The following is an 18,821-nucleotide window of genomic DNA, read 5'->3' as shown; positions in this document are numbered from 1 at the left end:
GTTTGTTAGTTTGTTTTTCTTCCACCAATCGTAGTGCATAAACCTATAAACATTGTCTGTGCTCTCCTCCGGTACCTTTTAGAATTCAGTTTCCCCTCCTCTAAGAAGTGTTAGTTTAGAACATTTACATCATTTTTTAAATCATTGGAACACACACACTCTGGTAGCCTGGTTCCATGGACAAGAAGTCAGTCCGTATCTCTCTCTCTGTGTGTGTGTGTGTGTGTCAGCAGTGCAGCTAGACTGAGTGAGCAGCAGATTAAACAGAACAAAAATATATTACCTTTGACCTTTAGAATTAACCTCTGGAGTGTGTGTGTGTGCGTGTGCGTGTGCGTGTGCGTGTGTGTGTGTGTGTCCCATATAATCAGCAGCAGTTACACTACCACAACACACCTACTGAGTTTCAGTGTAATAATGAGTTGTGTTGGCATCATTCCTGATCCCTAGGGTATACTTGGTATTCATCATCAGGCTTGATTAAATAACAGACACAGAAAATGCTGTCCTGATCACTCTAAAAGTCACCAGAAGGGGAAAGTAGCCATTTTGAATAGAATAACTAAAATAATCCAGCCTGCATTGTCCCAGGTTTGTTTTTACTTCAGCAATCTTGTCTGACTATCATTGTTAGGCCATATAAGACAACAATAGTCAGGAGTTAGATCAGAGGGGTAAGATCAATGCAACACAAAGAGGAGGAAATGAAAGAGAACATTTTAAATAGAAAAACACCGCAGAATCCAGTTTGTTCTTTAACCAACTACTCTGACTATAGTTGTTATGCCATACCCGATTATTGCCAGAGCTATATCTGTTGTTTTATCTGTGCCTGAAACAAAAAATGAAAAGTGTTATGGCAATAGTCATGTTAAGAATTAGATCAAGTTCACACTGTCCATGGTTCCCATATGATCTATGGAGTGCACCAATTGTATGTTTCACTTCAAGCTAGTAATACATTTAGTCTTATATAGTCTCATTCTTTAGTACAGTATATTATGGATGTGGTTTGATATTTAAACAGACATCTACAGTTGAAGTCGGAAGTTTACATACACTTAGGTTATGAGTCATTAAAACTATTTTTTTCAACCAGTCCACACATTTCTTGTTAACAAACTATAGTTTTGGCAAGTCGGTTAGGACATCTACTTTGTGCATGACACAAGTCATTTTTCCAACAATTGTTTACAGGCAGATTATTTCACATATAATTCACTGTATCACAATTCCAGTGGGTCAGAAGATTACATACACTATGTTGACTGTGCCTTTAAACAGCTTGGAAAATTCCATAAAATTATGTCATGGCTTTAGAAGCTTCTGATAGGCTAATTCACATCATTTGAGTCAATTGGAGGTGTACCTGTGGATGTATTTCAAGGCCTACCTTCAAACTCAGTGCCTCTTTGCTTGACATCATGGGAAAATCAAAAGAAATCAGCCAAGACCTCCACAAGAAATTGTAGACCTCCACAAATCTGGTTCATTCTTGGGAGCAATTTATACACCATGGGACCATAAGCCGTCATGCCGCTCAGGAAGGAGATGCGTTGTCTTCTAGAGATTAATGCATTTTGGTGCGAAAAGTGCAAATCAATCCTAGAACAACAGCAAAGGACCTTGTGAAGATGCTGGAGGAAACAGGTACAAACGTATCTATATCCACAGTAAAACGAGTCCTATATCGACATAACCTGAAAGGCCGCTGAGCAAAGAAGAAGCCACTGCTCCAAAACCACCATAAAAGCCAGACTACGGTTTGCAACTGCGCATGGGGACAAAAGATTGTACTTTTTGGAGAAATGTCCTCTGGTCTGAACAAAAAGAGAACTGTTTGGCCATAATGACCATCGGTATGTTTGGAGAAAAAAGGGGATGCTTGCAAGCCAATGAACACCATCCCAACTGTGAAGCATGGGTGTAATGAATTTCCTCCTCTTCTTCCGAAGAGGAGAGGCGAAACGGATCAGAGGACCAATACGCGGCGTGGTAATTGTCCATGGTTCTTTTTAATACGTTAAGGTACACATGAACAACTGACTACAAAAAACAAGAAATGTGAAAACTCAAAACAGTCCTATCTGGTGCAAAGACAGAGACAGGAACAATCACCCACCAACACACAGTGAAACCCAGGCTACCTAAGTATGATTCTCAATCAGAGACAACTAATGACACCTGCCTCTGATTGAGAACCATACTAGGCCGAAACATAGAAATACCCAAAACCTAGAAAAACAAACATAGACTGCCCACCCAACTCACGCCCTGACCATACTAACTAAATACAAAAACACAGGAAATAAAGGTCAGAACGTGGTGGTGGCAGCATCATGTTCGGGGGTGCTTTGCTTCAGGAGGGACTGGTGCACTTCACAAAATAGATGGCATCATGAGGCAGGGAAATTATGTGGATATATTGAAGCAACATCTCAAGACATCAGTCAGGAAGTTAAAGCTTGGTCGCAAAGGGGTCTTCCAAATGGACAATGACCCCAAGCATACTTCCAAAGTTGTGACAAAATGGCTTAAGAACAACAAAGTCAAGGTATTGGAGTGGCCATCACAAAGCCCTGACCTCAGTCCTATAGAACATTTGTGGGCAGAACTGTAAAAGCGTGTGTGAGCAAGGAAGCCTACAAACCTGACTCAGTTACACCAACTCTGTCAGAAGGAATGGGCCAAAATTCACCCAACTTATTGTTGGAAGCTTGTGGAAGGCTACCCGAAACATTCGACCGAAGTTAAACAATTTAAAGTCAATACTACCAAATACTAATTGAGTGTATGTAAACTTCTGACCCACTGGGAATGTGATGAAAGAAATAAAAGCTGAAATACATCATTCTCTCTAATATTATGCTGAAATTTCACATTCTTAAAATAAAGTGGTGATCCTAACTGACCTATGACACGGAATTTTTACTAGGATTAAATGTCAGGAATTGTGAAAAACTGAGGTTAAATGTATTTGGCATAGATGTATGTAAACTTCCGACTTCAACTGTATATGTCCGAAGTCAGAATCAAATAGTCTTTGCAAGAATAACATGTTCGCTGTGGTAGAACAGACAATGCAATCGGAAAGTATTCAGACCCCTTGACGTTTTCCACATTTGTTACATTACAGCCTTATTCTAAAATATATATATTTTAAATGTCTCATCAATTTATACACAATACACCATAATGACAAAGTGAAAACTGTTTTTTAGAAATTTTGCAAATGTATTAAACATAAAAAGTGTGTACCTTATTTACGTAGGTATTCAGACCCTTTGCTATGAGACTAGAAAATTGAGCTCAGGTGCATCCCGTTTCCATGGATTATCCTTGAGATGTTTCTACAACTTCATTGTAGTCCACCTTGGGTAAATGCAATTGATTGGACATGATTTGGAAAGGCACACACTATATAAGGTCCCACAGTTAACATTGTATGTCAGAGCAAAAACCAAGCCATGAGGTCGAAGGAATTGTCTGTAGAGCTCTGAGACAGGATTGTGTCGAGTCACAGATCTGGGGAAGGGTACCAGAAATTTCTGAATCATTGAAAGTCCCAAGAACACAGAGTTATTCTTAAATAGAATAACTATGGAACCACCAACACTCTTCCTAGAGCTGGCCTCCCGGCCAAACTGAGCAATCGAGGGAGATGGGCCTTGGTCAGTGTGGTGACCAAGAACCCAATGGTCACTCTGACTGAGCTGCAGAGTTCCTCTGTGGAGATGGGAGAACCTTTCAGAAGGACAACAATCTCTGCAGCACTCCACCAATCAGGCCTTTATGGTAGAGTGGCCAGAGTAGCCAGGAAGCCACTCCTCAGTAAAAGGCACATGACAGCACACTTGGAGTTTGCCAAAAGGCACCTAAAGACTCTCAGACCATGAGAAACAAGATTCTCTGGTCTGATGAAACCAAGACTGAACTCTTTGGCCTGAATGCCAAACGTCACATCTGGAAGAAACTTGGCTCCATCCCTACGGTGAAGCATGGTGGTGGTAGAATCAGCGGCAGGGACTAGGAGACTTGTCAGGTAAGATGAACGATGAACGGAGCAAAGTACCAAGATATCCTTGATGAAAACCTGCTCCATGGAGAAGGTTCACCTTCCAACAGGACACAATCCTAAGCACACACTACCTACTGGAGAGCTCTTATTTGTCTATCCATTCAGCATCATTCAGCATCATTCACACCTTCTTAAGCTCTAGCCCCACCCATCTCTTTAAGGGTTGATCATTCTGTCCTAACAACAGCAGTGAAGCACTCAAGCTAACTGGCTAATGTTGGCTAGCTTACGAGCTACAATACTTCCAAACACAAATGAGAGAACCGCTCACTGACCAGTTTACCATATTCAATGTGTATTGAGCGTCTGTAAATTCATCAGTTATTCTGTGCTTTGGTACACTCAGACGAGAGTGCTCTGAAATCGGAGTATATAGCCAGAGCGAATTTACCAGCTACGTCTATCAACAATTGTCGCAATGACATTCTATTGAAGTGGTTACTTGCATAGTGGAGTTTTTTGTTGACTTGTAGCTAGCTAGCTAAGAAATGAACCATAATCACAACTCATGAAATTACTACCCTGCATGAATCTGCAGGTAGATAACCAACCAGATTCAATGTTAGCTAGCTAACATTAGGCTATAACGAGCAAAGTAAATGGCTCTGAGATACAAATAATATTACTACACAGATCATACATGTAACGTTAACTAGCTGACGTAACAGCAGTCAAGCACCCAAGCTAACTGGCTAATGTTGGCTAGCTTGCAGGCTACTTCTAGACACAAATGAGCGAACAGCTTGCTGACCATTTTATTCACCCTATTGAAATGGATGCTTGTATTGTAGAGTCTGTTGTTAAAACTTCTTATGGCTTGGGGGCAGTATTTCGAAGTCTGGATGAGAAGTGTGCCCAAAGAAAACTGCCTGTTACTCAGGCCCAGAAGCTAGGATATGCATATAGAAAACACTCTAAAGTTTACAAAACTGTTAAAATAATGTCTGTGAATATAACAGAACTGATATGGCAGGCGAAAACCTGAGGAATATCCATCCAGGAAGTGGGATTTTTTTGATGTGGGTATTTTCAATTGAATGCCTATAGAGTATCTAATGGGTAGGACCCAGATTGCAGTTCCTATGGCTTCCACTAGATGTCAACAGTCTTTAGACATTGTTTCAGGCTTGTTTTCTGAAAAATGAAGAAGAATGAGACCTTTCTGTCAGTGGACTGTAGAATCATGCAGTGCTGGTTTGCGCACGTGACCGAGTGTGGGCCCTTCGTTGTTTTTCCTTTCTATTGAATACGCTATTATCCGGTTAAAATATTATCGATTATTTAGACAACTGACAACCTGAGGATGAATTATAAACATTGTTCGACATGTTTCGACAAACTTTACTGGTACTATTAGGATGTATTCGTCTGCATGTTTTGACCGCCTTTGAGCCAGTGGATTACTGAACAAAATGCGCCAACACAACAGAATTTTTGGGATATAAAGAGGGACTTTATCGAACAAAATTAACATTTATTGTGTAGCTGGGACTCTTGTGACTGCAACCAGATCTTCAAAGGTAAGTGATTCATTTTATCGCTATTTCTGACTTTTGTAATTCCTTTTGTAAAATATTTGTATGCTTTTGTAAGCGGGGCACTGTCCTTGGATAATTGCATGGTATGCTTTCACCGTAAAGCCTTTTTGAAATCTGACAAAGTGGCTGGAAAAACAAGAAGTTCATCTTTAAACCGATGTATAACACTTGTATTTTTTATGAATGTTTGTTATGACTATTTCTGTATTTTGAATTTGGTGCTCTGCAATTTCACAGGATGTTGTCTAGGTGGGTCGCTAGCGGAACACCTGCGCCAGAAAGGTTAAGACATGTAGCTAGCTAGCTATGGAATTAACCATAATCCCAACTCATTATGTCACTACCCTATATGAATCTGCAGGATGCTAACCAACCAGGTTCAATGTTAGTTAGCTAACATTAGGCTATAACTAGCAAAGCAAATGGCTCTGAGATACGAAATATACTACTACACAGATCATACATGTAATGTTAGCTAGCAAGCCAGCCAGCTAACATTAGCAAGTTAGCTAACAGTACACTTCTTTAGGGGGTGGATCAGCTTTAATATTGCGGATAGATTGTAGCTTCCATGAATGTAATTGTCTGCATCATTTCCAATCCCCCATATATTTTTTGGGTAAATATACATATTTATATACAATTCCTAAGAAACTGAAGATCTCGTACAACGCTGTTTACTACTCCCTTCGCAGAAAAAGCTCAAACTGGCTCTTGATGACAGCTGTGCACACTCTTGGCATTCTGTCAACCAGCTTCACTTGGAATACTTTTCCAAAAGTCTTGAAGGAGTTCCCACATATGCTGAGCACTTGTTGGCTGCTTTTCCTTCACTCTACAGTTCAACTCACCCCAAACCATCTCATTTGGGTTGAGGTCGGGTGATTGTGGAGGCCAGGTCATCTGATGCAGCACTCCATCACTTTCCTTCGTGGTCAAATAGCCCTTACACAGCCTGGAGGTGTGTTGGGTCATTGTCCTGTTGAAAAACAAATGATAGTCCCACTAAGCGCAAACCAGATGGGATGGCATATAGCTGTAGAATGATGTGGTAGCCATGAAGTGTGCCTTGAATTCTAAATAAATCACTGACAGTGTCACCAGCAAAGCACCCCCACACCATCACACCTCCTCCGACATGCTTCACGGTGGGAACCACACATGCGGAGATCACCTGTTCACCTACTATTTGTCTCACAAAGACATAGCGGTTAGAACCATAAAACTCACATTTGGAGTCATCAGCCCAAAGGACAGATTTCCACAGGTCAAATGTCCATTGCTCGTGTTTCTTGGCATAAGCAAGTCTCATCTTCTTAGTAGTGGTTTCTTCGCAGCAATTCCACCGTGAAGGCTTGAAAAATGCAGGCTCCTCTGAACTGTTGATGTTGAAATGTGTCTGTCACTTGAACTTTGTGAAACATTTATTTGGGCTGCAAATTCTGAGGCTGGTAACTCTAATGAACTTATCCTGAGCAGCAAAGGTAACTCTGGGTCTTCCTTTCCTGTGGCAGTCCTCATGAGAGCCAGTTTCATCATAGTGCTTGATGGTTTTTACAACTGCACTTGAAGAAATTTTCAAAGTTCTTTAAACTTCCCATATTGACTGACCTTCATGTCTTAAAGTAATGATGGATTGTCATTTCCCTTTGCTTATTTGAGCTGTTCTTGCCATAATATGGACTTGGTCTTTTACCAAATAGGGCTACCTTCTGTATACCATCCATACCTTTGTCACAATACAACTGATTGGCTCAAACACATTAAGAAGGACTGAAATTCCAGAAATGTACTTTTAACAAGGCACACCTATTCATTGAAATGCATTTCAGGTGCCGTCTTCACTATTATTCTACAATGCAGAAAATAGTAAAAAAACTAAAGAAAACCCTTGAATGAATTTGTGTGTCCAAACCTTTTACTTTTACTGTATAATAATATAGTTAGCATATAGACAAGTTTAAATTGACAATAGTCTGATGGGTGACAATACTATCAATTGTCAAATTGTACGTGAAGTGCTGGGCGCAGCTTGGAATTGACATAGAGGCAGGGAAAGAGACCGTCAACAAAACTATTTTTAAGGTCAATGGCATCATGAACTTTACCTCGTACAAGGGTATTTTAGCTAAAAACCTGGTTGCCTCTGCCAGGAGGCTTAAATTCGGCCGCAAGTGGATCTTACAGCAAGACAATAACCAAAAGCACACATCAAAATCCACAAAGAAATGGTTAATTGACCACAAAATCTCAAATTTGCAATGGCATCTCAGTCTCCAGACTTAAACCCCATTGAAAACCTGTGGTTTGAATTGAAGTGAGCAGTCCATAAGGTCAGACAAATAATATCAAGGATCTGGAAAGATTCTGTATGGATATCATAAATATGACTAATGGAGTTATGTCACACATGCAGAAATTGCAACCAACTAATTGCAGCATTACCACAGAAATGGAAGAGGCAAGTGGAATGGAGAAAAAGTAAGGAACTTGTCTGTCGGTCCTGCCTTAAAGACCAAGTTGGTTAATTAAAGAAAATTGTGATAAATCAAAAAGTATCCCCGTTTCATTTAAGGACCCCAAAAATTGACAGCTGTGCCATCACAGCACATCACAAAGCGAAAGGTGTTCAGAGATAGATGGGAAGGGTTGAGTGGAGCTGAAGGTTGGGACTAAAAACCACAAGATGACTAATGTTCAATATACTGTGTCTGAAAAATGTTTATAGGTTCAGAACTTTTGTGAAACAGCAGTTAAAAATATATGTCAAATAGAAATCAAAGCTGGATGGTCTTCAGATATAGATGGGAGGGGTTGAGGGTACCTGAAGGATGGGATTAAAAACAAACAAAGATAACTATTGTTAAATACACTGTCTGTAAAATGTGTATAGTATGTATTAGCTGGAAGTTGAAACATACGTATTGCTGTCCATTAGTTTACTCCAATAAGGGGAGGGGTGGTAGGGTTAGGAGAAAATAATTTAACTTGTGTAGCACCTGTTTCCATGATGGTGTATTTCATAAGCCCCCCCGGTTAGGTCTAGGCCTACGTTAGCCATTTTTGAGTGAGCTAGGCTAGCCAGGAAAAGTACACTTGGCAACGTATTCTCACGTGGGAGGACAAAACATAAAAGTTTCAGCACCCCACAAATAACCAACAGTTCCCTGAACCACTGGGTGCATGGCTGGTCGTCTGTCTGCCTCACCGTTCACAGAGTGGAATTAGCAAAAAAATACAAGACAACAAGCTCCTCAAGCTCCTCCTCTTGTAAGAAATTTTCAGAATCGAGAGCCAAACCGTGGGTTGAATTTTTTTTTTCATCCATGGAGAACCCGCGGATATCCAACCCGATGCAGGACTCTAGAACACGTACACACATACATATACACACATACATTCCCTTGTTGCCAGTAGGGTGAGGGGTCGTCCACGGATGGGGTTCATCCCAGCACCATGTTTGTTTTTTACTCACCATGTTGTCACCTTAATCCACCATCAAAGGAAACACCTCTTACTCCCTCTATTTTCTTTCTTTCTCTCTCTCTCATCTTACTCCGTCTGTTTTCATTCTCTCTCCTCTTACTCCCTCTATTTTGTCTTGTTTCTGGTTTTCATTTGTTATCCTATACCTCTTTAATTCCCTTCATCCTGTGCCCATTCCAATGATATGAGGTTGTTTACAAGGTTCTAACTTCCTGGTAATCACCCAGGAATGGAATTGTAACCAGGGAGGAATGGATTCCATCAGAACAGTTACATCTGTCCTTCTCTCTTCCCCCTTACCATGTTCCTACCATTCCATCCATTCCCTTACTGTGTCAAGGGATTAGGCTAAGTACAGCTACAGTATATTACATAATATTCAACTAAATTACTTCATATGAATATATACTGTACCTTAGACTGTTTTTCTAGTGTATAAAGGATTGTAGAACAGCATGTGTTACTCTGTTCTACAGCAGCAGCTGATACTGATTCCAGAACATCAATATATACTGCAGGAGCATAGGCTAAGGTTCTATAGCAGCTGATTCTGATGTTAGGACAGCATCTTCCTAGTCTGGGTCTGTTTCTTCCAGTTTCTTTCTTGTTCCTTGCCAACTCCTAATGGACTTGTTGTGACAATGACAGAAATGGGGTTTGGCAAGAGCATGAAGCGTTTTGGCAACAGCATAAACAGGCAACATGGCTAGCATCTTCCCACAGCAATGACACATTCAAAGTGCACGTCTGTTTTCTGAGGCCTACAGTTCTTCTACATTCTGACCAGGGCCTACAGGGAATAGGGTGTCATTTGAGACACACTTTATAATTGTTTCCCAAGCTTTGTGGGTCCAGTGTTAACCCAGAGGGACAGGGCCTCAAACAGTGTCCTTCGGTGGCGAACCCTCTTCTTCTATTGTCCAGACGTAGAATGGCCTGACTTTGCCCCCCCCCCAGACATAGCCTTGAGCATTAGAAAGAAAGTTTGTCTTCTGACTAAAAACAAAACAAAATAGAACGAAAACAGACGGATGGTTCTTTTTCCTGTAAGAAATGTGTGCATGTGAGTGTGCACATACATGCCCGTGTGTATTTGTCTGACCCATTCAACTCTCAGAGAAAACTCAAATGACCACCTGCAGAGGACAAGGCAATTTCCCTATCATCATTCCTGTCAAGCTACAGCATAATTATAATCAAGTTGTTGGGAAAGAGAGATACGGTAAAGATGTTTTTAACCTCTGGCTATGTATGCATCCCAAATGGCACTCTATTCCTATAGTGCACTTATGATAACAGCGCTATGGGCTTTGGTCAAAAGTAGGAAACTATGTAAAGTAGGGAATAGGGTGCCATTTGGGAAGCACTCTATAGAGTAGATCCCAGTCAAATATGATTTGATGGTTGGTTAATAGTTGAGACATTCCTTCTGGGATCCTTGCGACGTCCCTACCCCATGGAAGATTACATCTACAAAGGTTAAGGTTAGGTAAGGGTTAAGGTTAGGGTAGCGGTTAAGGTTAGGATTAGGGTAGGGACGTCCCAAGGACAGCGGTAACCTCGTGGAGATGGGTTGAAGCCAGCGATAATGATTTCCATACAAATAGCCGCCTTCATGGTTTACTGTTCATTTGATACTTAGCTATAGTAAATTGTATGGTTTATGGAAACCTATTAAAGAAAACATTATAGTAATTCAAATGTTAAGTCGTTTGGATACGAGGATCTTGATTGTGGAAATGTCATCTCTTTTCCTATCTTTCTCTCCTTTCATCGCCCTTCTTTCCCGTCTCATCTCCCACATGCCATTTTCTCTCTCCGTCTCCTCCCCCTTCTAGGAATACATTGTAAATTATAACAAGTAATTCAGTTCTTAGCTGTGATTGGTACTATGTGTAATGCCTCCAAGTAATAGCACATTAACCATTCTCTTCTCCCCTCCCTCCCTCCCTCCCTCCCTCCCTCCCTCCCTCCAGGGGGACCATACATGGGCGACCATGCTGGGCCAGAGTGTGCGTCTGCAGCCGGTGCCTATCCAGAGCCTATCTGAACTGGAGAGAGCTAGGCTGCAAGAGGTAGCCTGCTACCATCTCGGGGAGCGGGACCTTGACTTCAACATCAGCATCCCCAAAGGTACACAAGGGCTTAATAATAATAATAATAATAATATATGCCATTTATCAGACGCTTTTATCCAAAGCGACTTACAGTCATGTGTGCATACATTCTACGTATGGGTGGTCCCGGGATCGAGCCCACTACCCTGGCGTTACAAGCGCCATGCTCTACCAACTGAGCTACAGAAGGACCAGTTTAGTTGCTATATGGCCAGGCCAGAAAGGACGACAGATATATGTATACAGTGCTGGGCTCTGTCTAGATCGTAAAGCTCTTCAAATCTCAATTGGGGTTTGAATCTGGAGGAGAGGGACCTCGAATTCAACATCAGCATCCCCAGGGGTATAGAGGAAGTAGTAGTAGTAGTGACTATATGGCCATGGTAGAAAGGACATAGATACAGTGCCTTGCGAAAGTATTCGGCCTCCTTGAACTTTGCGACCTTTTGCCACATTTCAGGCTTCAAACATAAAAATATAAAACTGTATTTTTTTGTGAAGAATCAACAACAAGTGGGACACAATCATGAAGTAGAACGACATTTATTGGATATTTCAAACTTTTTTAACAAATCAAAAACTGAAAAATTGGGCGTGCAAAATTATTCAGCCCCCTTAAGTTAATACTTTGTAGCGCCACCTTTTGCTGCGATTACAGCTGTAAGTCGCTTGGGGTATGTCTCTATTAGTTTTGCACATCGAGAGACTGAATTTTTTTCCCATTCCTCCTTGCAAAACAGCTCGAGCTCAGTGAGGTTGTATGGAGAGCATTTGTGAACAGCAGTTTTCAGTTTTTTTCCACAGATTCTCGATTGGATTCAGGTCTGGACTTTGACTTGGCCATTCTAACACCTGGATATGTTTATTTTTGAACCATTCTATTGTAGATTTTGCTTTATGTTTTAGATCATTGTCTTGTTGGAAGACAAATCTCCGTCCCAGTCTCAGGTCTTTTGCAGACTCCATCAGGTTTTCTTCCAGAATGGTCCTGTATTTGGCTCCATCCATCTTCCCATCAATTTTAACCATCTTCCCTGTCACTGCTGAAGAAAAGCAGGCCCAAACCATGATGCTCCCACCGTTTGACAGTGGGGATGGTGTGTTCAGGGTGATGAGCTGTGTTGCTTTACGCCAAACATAACGTTTTGAATTGTTGCCAAAAAGTTCAATTTTGGTTTCATCTGACCAGAGCACCTTCTTCCACATGTTTGGTGTGTCTCCCAGGTGGCTTGTGGCAAACTTTAAACAACACTTTTTATGGATATCTTTAAGAAATGCCACTCTTCCATAAAGGCCAAGATTTGTGCAATAGACGACTGATTGTTGTCCGATGGACAGAGTCTCCCACCTCAGCTGTAGATCTCTGCAGTTCATCCAGAGTGATCATGGGCCTCTTGGCTGCATCTCTGATCAGTCTTCTCCTTGTATGAGCTGAAAGTTTAGAGGGACGGCCAGGTCTTGGTAGATTTGCAGTGGTCTGATACTCCTTCCATTTCAATATTGTCGCTTGCACAGTGCTCCTTGGGATGTTTAAAGCTTGGGAAATCTTTTTGTATCCAAACCGGCTTTAAACTTCTTCACAACAGTATCTCGGACCTGCCTGGTGTGTTCCTTGTTCTTCATGATGCTCTCTGCGCTTTTAACGGACCTCTGAGACTATCACAGTGCAGGTGCATTTATACGGAGACTTGATTACACACAGGTGGATTGTATTTATCATCATTAGTCATTTAGGTCAACGTTCAGGATTATTCAGAGATCCTCACTGAACTTCTGGAGAGAGTTTGCTGCATTGAAAGTAAAGGGGCTGAATAATTTTGCACGCCCAATTTTTCAGTTTTTGATTTGTTAAAAAAGTTTGAAATATCCAATAAATGTCGTTCCACTTCATGATTGTGTCCCACTTGTTGTTGATTCTTCACAAAAAAATACAGTTTTATATCTTTATGTTTGAAGCCTGAAATGTGGCAAAAGGTCGCAAAGTTCAAGGGGGCCGAATACTTTCGCAAGGCACTCTATGTGCTGCTATATGACATTGAAGTCCCCAAAGGTATGCAAGTGAGGAGCATTTACTATGGCCATGTTAGAAAGGACGGACTGTAATATATAGTCGGCGTCCTGAAAATGTATTGTATCTCTTTTTGGTGATTTTAATTTCTGAGACATAACACTTTTTATCAAATTCCTGAAAATATTTTATTTTGCTCATCCTGGTCTAGATTGTAGAGCTCTTCACTATGCAATACATGGCATTGAACAAGGTGAAGAATGATAGCGATAGGGACATGATACAGTTGAAGTCTGAAGTTTACATTCACTTAGGTTGGAGTCATTAAAACTCGTTTTTCAACCACTCCACAAATTTCTTGTTTACTAACTATAGTTTTGGCAAGTCGGTTAGGACATCTACTTTGTGCATGACAAGTAATTTTTCCAACAATTGTTTACAGACAGATTATTTCACTTGTAGGGAATAGGGTGCTATTTGGGACTCATATTTAAGTGAAGTAATCTGTATGGAAACAATTGTTGGAAAAAATTATTGTTTCATGCACAAAGTAGATGTCCTAGCCGATTTGTCAAAACTATAGTTAGTAAACACGAAATTTGATCAGAAATTGACATACACTAAGTTGACTGTGCCTTTAAACAGCTCTGAAAATTCCCAGAAATTATGTCATGGCTTTAGAAGCTTCTGATAGGCTAATTCACATCATTTGAGTCAATTAGAGGTGTACCTGTGGATGTATTTCAAGGCCTACCTTCAAACTCAGTGCCTCTTTGCTTGACATCATGGGAAAATCAAAAGAAATCAGCCAAGACCTATTATTATTATTATAAAACACATTGTAGGCCTCCACAAGTCTGGTTCATCCTTGGGAGCAATTTCCAAATGCCTGAAGGTACCACGTTCATCTGTACAAACAATAGTATAAACACCATGGGACCACGCAGCGGTCATACCGCTCAGGAAGGAGATGCGTTCTGTCTCCTAGAGATGAACGTACTTTTGTGCGAAAAGTGGAAATCAATCCCAGAACTACAGTAAAGGACCTTGTGAAGATGCTGGAGGAAACAGGTACAAACTATCTATATCCAGAGTAAAACGAGTCCCACAGTGGTGCAATTTTTTTATTTTCCACCATAATTTGCAAATAAATTCATTAAAAATCCTACAATGTGATTTTCTGATTTTTGTTTCTCATTTTGTCTGTCATAGTTGAAGTGTACCTATGATGAACATCTGTACAAACAACATCAAGTAATTCAGTTCTTGAAGCCTTGAAGCCAAGACCATGTTGAAAAGTCTTGCAAGCCAGAGAACACCATCCCAACCGTGAAGCACGGAGGTGGCAGCATCATGTTGTGGGGGTGCAGGAGGAACTGGGCACTTCACAAAATAGAGGGCATCATGAGGCATGGAAATTATGTGGATATATTGAAACAACATCTCAAGACATCAGTCAGGAAGTTAAAGCTTGTTCGCAAAGGGGTCTTCCAAATAGACAATGACCCCCAAGCATACTTCCAACGTTGTGACAAAATGGCTTAAGAACAACAAAGTCAAGGTATTGGAGTGCCATCACAAAGCCCTGACCTCAATCCTATAGAACATTTGCTGGGCAGAACTGTAAAAGCGTGTGTGAGCAAGGAGGCCTACAAACCAGCTCTGTCAGGAGGAATGGGAAAATTCACCCAACTTATTGTGGGAAGCTTGATGGAAGGCTACCCAAAACGTTTGACCCACGTTAAACAATTTAAAGGCAATGCTACCAAATACTAATTTAGTGTATGTAAACTTCTGACCTACTGGGAATGAGATGAAAGAAATAAAAGCTGAAATAAATCATTCTCTCTACTATTATGCTGACATTTCACATTCTTAAAATAAAGTGGTGATCCTAACTGACCTGGAATGAAGGGAATTTGTACTTTTTACTTGGATTAAATGTCAGGAATTGTGAAAAACTGAGTTTACATGTATTTGGTTTACATGTATTTCCGACTTCAACTGTATATGGTATAAAAGCCCACTACATGTTTTCTGCTCATTCCACCACCACTCCCAGACTGTATTACCTCAATAAGTCTGAGTGAATTTTACAGTACAGCTCAGATATAGTCTTACAACTTAAGATGAAAGAGTAGGAGTCAGAAGATTAGATACAAAATGAAGATAAAAAGTTTAAGTTAAAAAGCAACAATAGTAGGAGTAAGACGGGTAAGAAGAGTAGGAGTAAGAAGAGTACTGTAGGAGTAAGATGAGTGGAAGTAAGAAGAGTACTATAGGAGTAAAAATAGTAGGAGTAAGAAGAGTACTGTAGGTGTAAGATGAGTGGGAGTAAGAAGAGTACTGTAGGAGTAAGATGAGTGGGAGTAAGAAGAGTACTGTAGGAGTAAGATGAGTGGGAGTAAGAAGAGTACTGTAGGAGTAAGATGAGTGGGAGTAAGAAGAGTACTGTAGGAGTAAGATGAGTGGGAGTAAGAAGAGTACTGTAGGAGTAAAAACATTAGTAGTAAGAAGAGTACTGTAGGAGTTTTTTATTTTACCTTTATTTAACTAGGCAAGTCAGTTAAGAACAGATTCTTATTTTCAATGATGGCCCAGGAACAGTGCCTTGTTCAGGGGCAGAACGACATGTTTTTTTGTCTTATCAGCTCAGAGGATTCAATCTTGCAACCTTTCGGTTACTACTCCAACGCTCTAACCACTCGGCTACCTGCCGCCCCAGAGTAAGAAGAGTACTGTAGGAGTAAGAAGCTTCTGATTCTGAGGGGTCTTAGCGTGCTTACATTCCTCTCTCGTGTCACCCTGGGTTACATAAGAGGCATTAGTCTGATCTCAGTGCTTCTACATGTAGTCCACGCAGAGAAAGAAGAGGAAGCGAGACACCGCACTCATTGTTTTTTTATGGTTCAATAAAAGTCAATAAACTAAGTAGACCAGACCCAGCTGCTATTGCATTGGTGACTATGGGAGACCCACCCCATTAAGTAGACCGGAACAAACAAATGTTTTCCATGGTAAACGGCCTGAGTGAACTCTCTTCATTTATCCACCATCTTCGGTCTACGTTCATACCGTTAACCTCTCAACCTTTTCAACCTTTGACCCCTGACCACTCTCTTGTCAGTGCTATGTAGGTGACTCTACTTAAGACAAGCAGACTGACAAGTCCATTGGTCAAAACAAGAGGATGACATTTAAACATTATAAAACATATTTTCATTTATTTATTGTGTGATTATATATATATTTACCTTGAACTAAAATAGAAGAAGGAATAGTGTCGAGTCTACTCACAAATTAAACTAATTGGAAAGTGCAACATTTTGCTCACAAACACCTTCATCAAGACCTACTGTATTTTATCCAGCTCATCCATTCCTTTTGCCTCCATTGTGGACTGTTTATCCTGAAGTAAAACAGGAGAATGGACTCCCACACGCTGTATAAATGGTCAAATTAAATGTGTTCCAAAGTGTAACGGTTTCACTCACAGTTGTTAGGAATGGAGGTATGTTAGAATAGACTAGAATACAGATGTGGGATCTTAATTTGATCACTATTTTGTTGCCCCTCAGTAAGGCATAGTCGCCGTCACACAGTTGCTATACAACCGTACTGTACATCATAGAGCATTCAAATGTGTTACAGTTACAGCATGTAACCAGTCATGGATGGAACAAAAAAATATCTGTCAAACATTTCAAATCAGTTTTCACCTAATCTGTTCCAGTACATTCTAATTATATGTCAATAATTCATTCCTTACAGAATCTTGAAATCTAATGTTGTCAAAGTTATTGGACAAGACTATATTTTTAAGACTAAAATAGAAAACATTTTTTACTGCATTTCATTCTCTGTTGAGCTGCAGAATACGTAAATAGAAAACAGTAAAATCAGTCAGTCACTGTCAGATAACTCTGTAGCAGCATGACTCTATATACAATATACTGTATAAATAAATACAACGCATACAAATATATAACGAAGGGGGCCAGTGTTTATAACTGTCATAGGGAGGGGGATCAGTCAGAGTCTGTAATGTTTGGGAATATTCCTGTCCCTCTCCCTGGGGTGGAGACCTCAAATAGAGTCTCTGTTAGCTAGCCAGCCACCTCCCATGTGTGTTACTGCTGTGTCTTTGTCCCAAATGACACCCAATTTATTTTATAGTGCTCTACTTTTGATCAAAGTCAATAGAGCTCTTATCAAAAGTAGTGCACTATAAAGGGAGTAGTTAGCCACCCAACTCCCCTGGTGTATCAGGCCCACTACTGTTTCAGTGATGGCTCATTTACAAAATATGGGAGCGAGCTGATGTCTGAGAAAGCACAGTACATCCACGCGCGTGCATGCACACACATGCGCACACACTCATGCACACACACTCATGCACACACACTCATGCACACACACACATGCATGCGCACATGTGCGCACACACACCCGCGCGCACGCACGCACGCACGCACGCACGCACGCACGCACGCACGCACGCACGCACGCACGCACGCACGCACGCACACACACACACACACACACACACACACACACACACACACACACACACACACACACACACACACACACACACACACACACACAGTCTTGTACAACTAATCATTCCCAGCCCCAACAATTCAGTCCCATTCAAAATCGTATGTTCTCTAACCCTAAACCTTACCTTAACCCATACTCTTACCCTAACCCCAACCCTAACCTTAACTCTAACCTTAACCCCAACCCCAACCCTAACCCTAACCTTAACTCTAACCTTAACCTTAACCCTAATCTTAACCCTAACCTCCATAACTCTCCCTGCAGAACTCTGGACCAGGCACTGACTCCTGACCTGGGCGAACAGCTCATACTTATTCTGATCCATTTTCCAATTCTGGGTCCGTATCCCTATCCCCCCCATCCTATCCCTGTCCTCCATCCTCAGACCTTTCCCAGACCCCCTGTTCCTATCCCCCCAACAGATACAGAACCCCAGATTATATCCATCACCAGCACCTTCTCAGACATAAACAGACTCCTTCATTCTAGACTCAAAGACGCTTTCACCCAAACACAACGTACTTCCCCCACTCCAGGAATTCAGACCTTTATCAGCTTTTCACAGAAACCCCAACCTAAGGGATCTTAAAATTTTTGTAAAATGTTCCAATAAGCCCACTCCAAAACCACCTATTGAACAACAGTACCATAGACAACTTCAACACATTCAAAATCCACATGCACAAACCTCCAGTCCCACAACTCATGACTATTCAGAGCACCAACACTGTTTATGCAATAATATGCGCATTATGCCACAACATTTATACAGGAGAAACCGGTCACACAGTCTTGACACACCTCAAACAGCACCTCTACACAATTGGGGAAAAAAACATATTACAAACATATTACAAACACACACTTTCAAATCCACCCAACAACCTCCCTCCGCATCACCGGTCTGGAGATGAAAGCCTCCTGGACCACAGGCCAGAGAAGAGCAGCTGAATCCAGATGGATATCCAAACTTAAGACCTTGGCTCCACTTGGTATGAATGTTAAGAAGTAGTGTAAAGTACTGACAGTGG

General features: G+C 41.0%; 1 protein-coding gene across 2 annotated transcripts in view; it reads left to right on the top strand.

Moving 5' to 3' along the window:
- arhgap36 (Rho GTPase activating protein 36) overlaps nucleotides 1-18,821 on the top strand; it is a 95,648-nt gene that overhangs the window by 41,424 nt on the left and 35,403 nt on the right. For both annotated transcript variants that reach the window (XM_052460016.1, XM_052460017.1), the window contains exon 2: nucleotides 11,079-11,235. In XM_052460016.1, coding sequence (XP_052315976.1) covers nucleotides 11,079-11,235 — 157 coding nt within the window. The remainder of the gene's footprint in view (nucleotides 1-11,078; nucleotides 11,236-18,821) is intronic.

The sequence above is a fragment of the Oncorhynchus keta genome, chromosome 13 (genome assembly GCF_023373465.1).
Source record: "Oncorhynchus keta strain PuntledgeMale-10-30-2019 chromosome 13, Oket_V2, whole genome shotgun sequence".
Lineage (NCBI taxonomy): Eukaryota > Metazoa > Chordata > Actinopteri > Salmoniformes > Salmonidae > Oncorhynchus > Oncorhynchus keta.
Note: the sequence above shows the minus strand (reverse complement) of the source record. Positions and strands in the feature narration are given on the sequence as shown.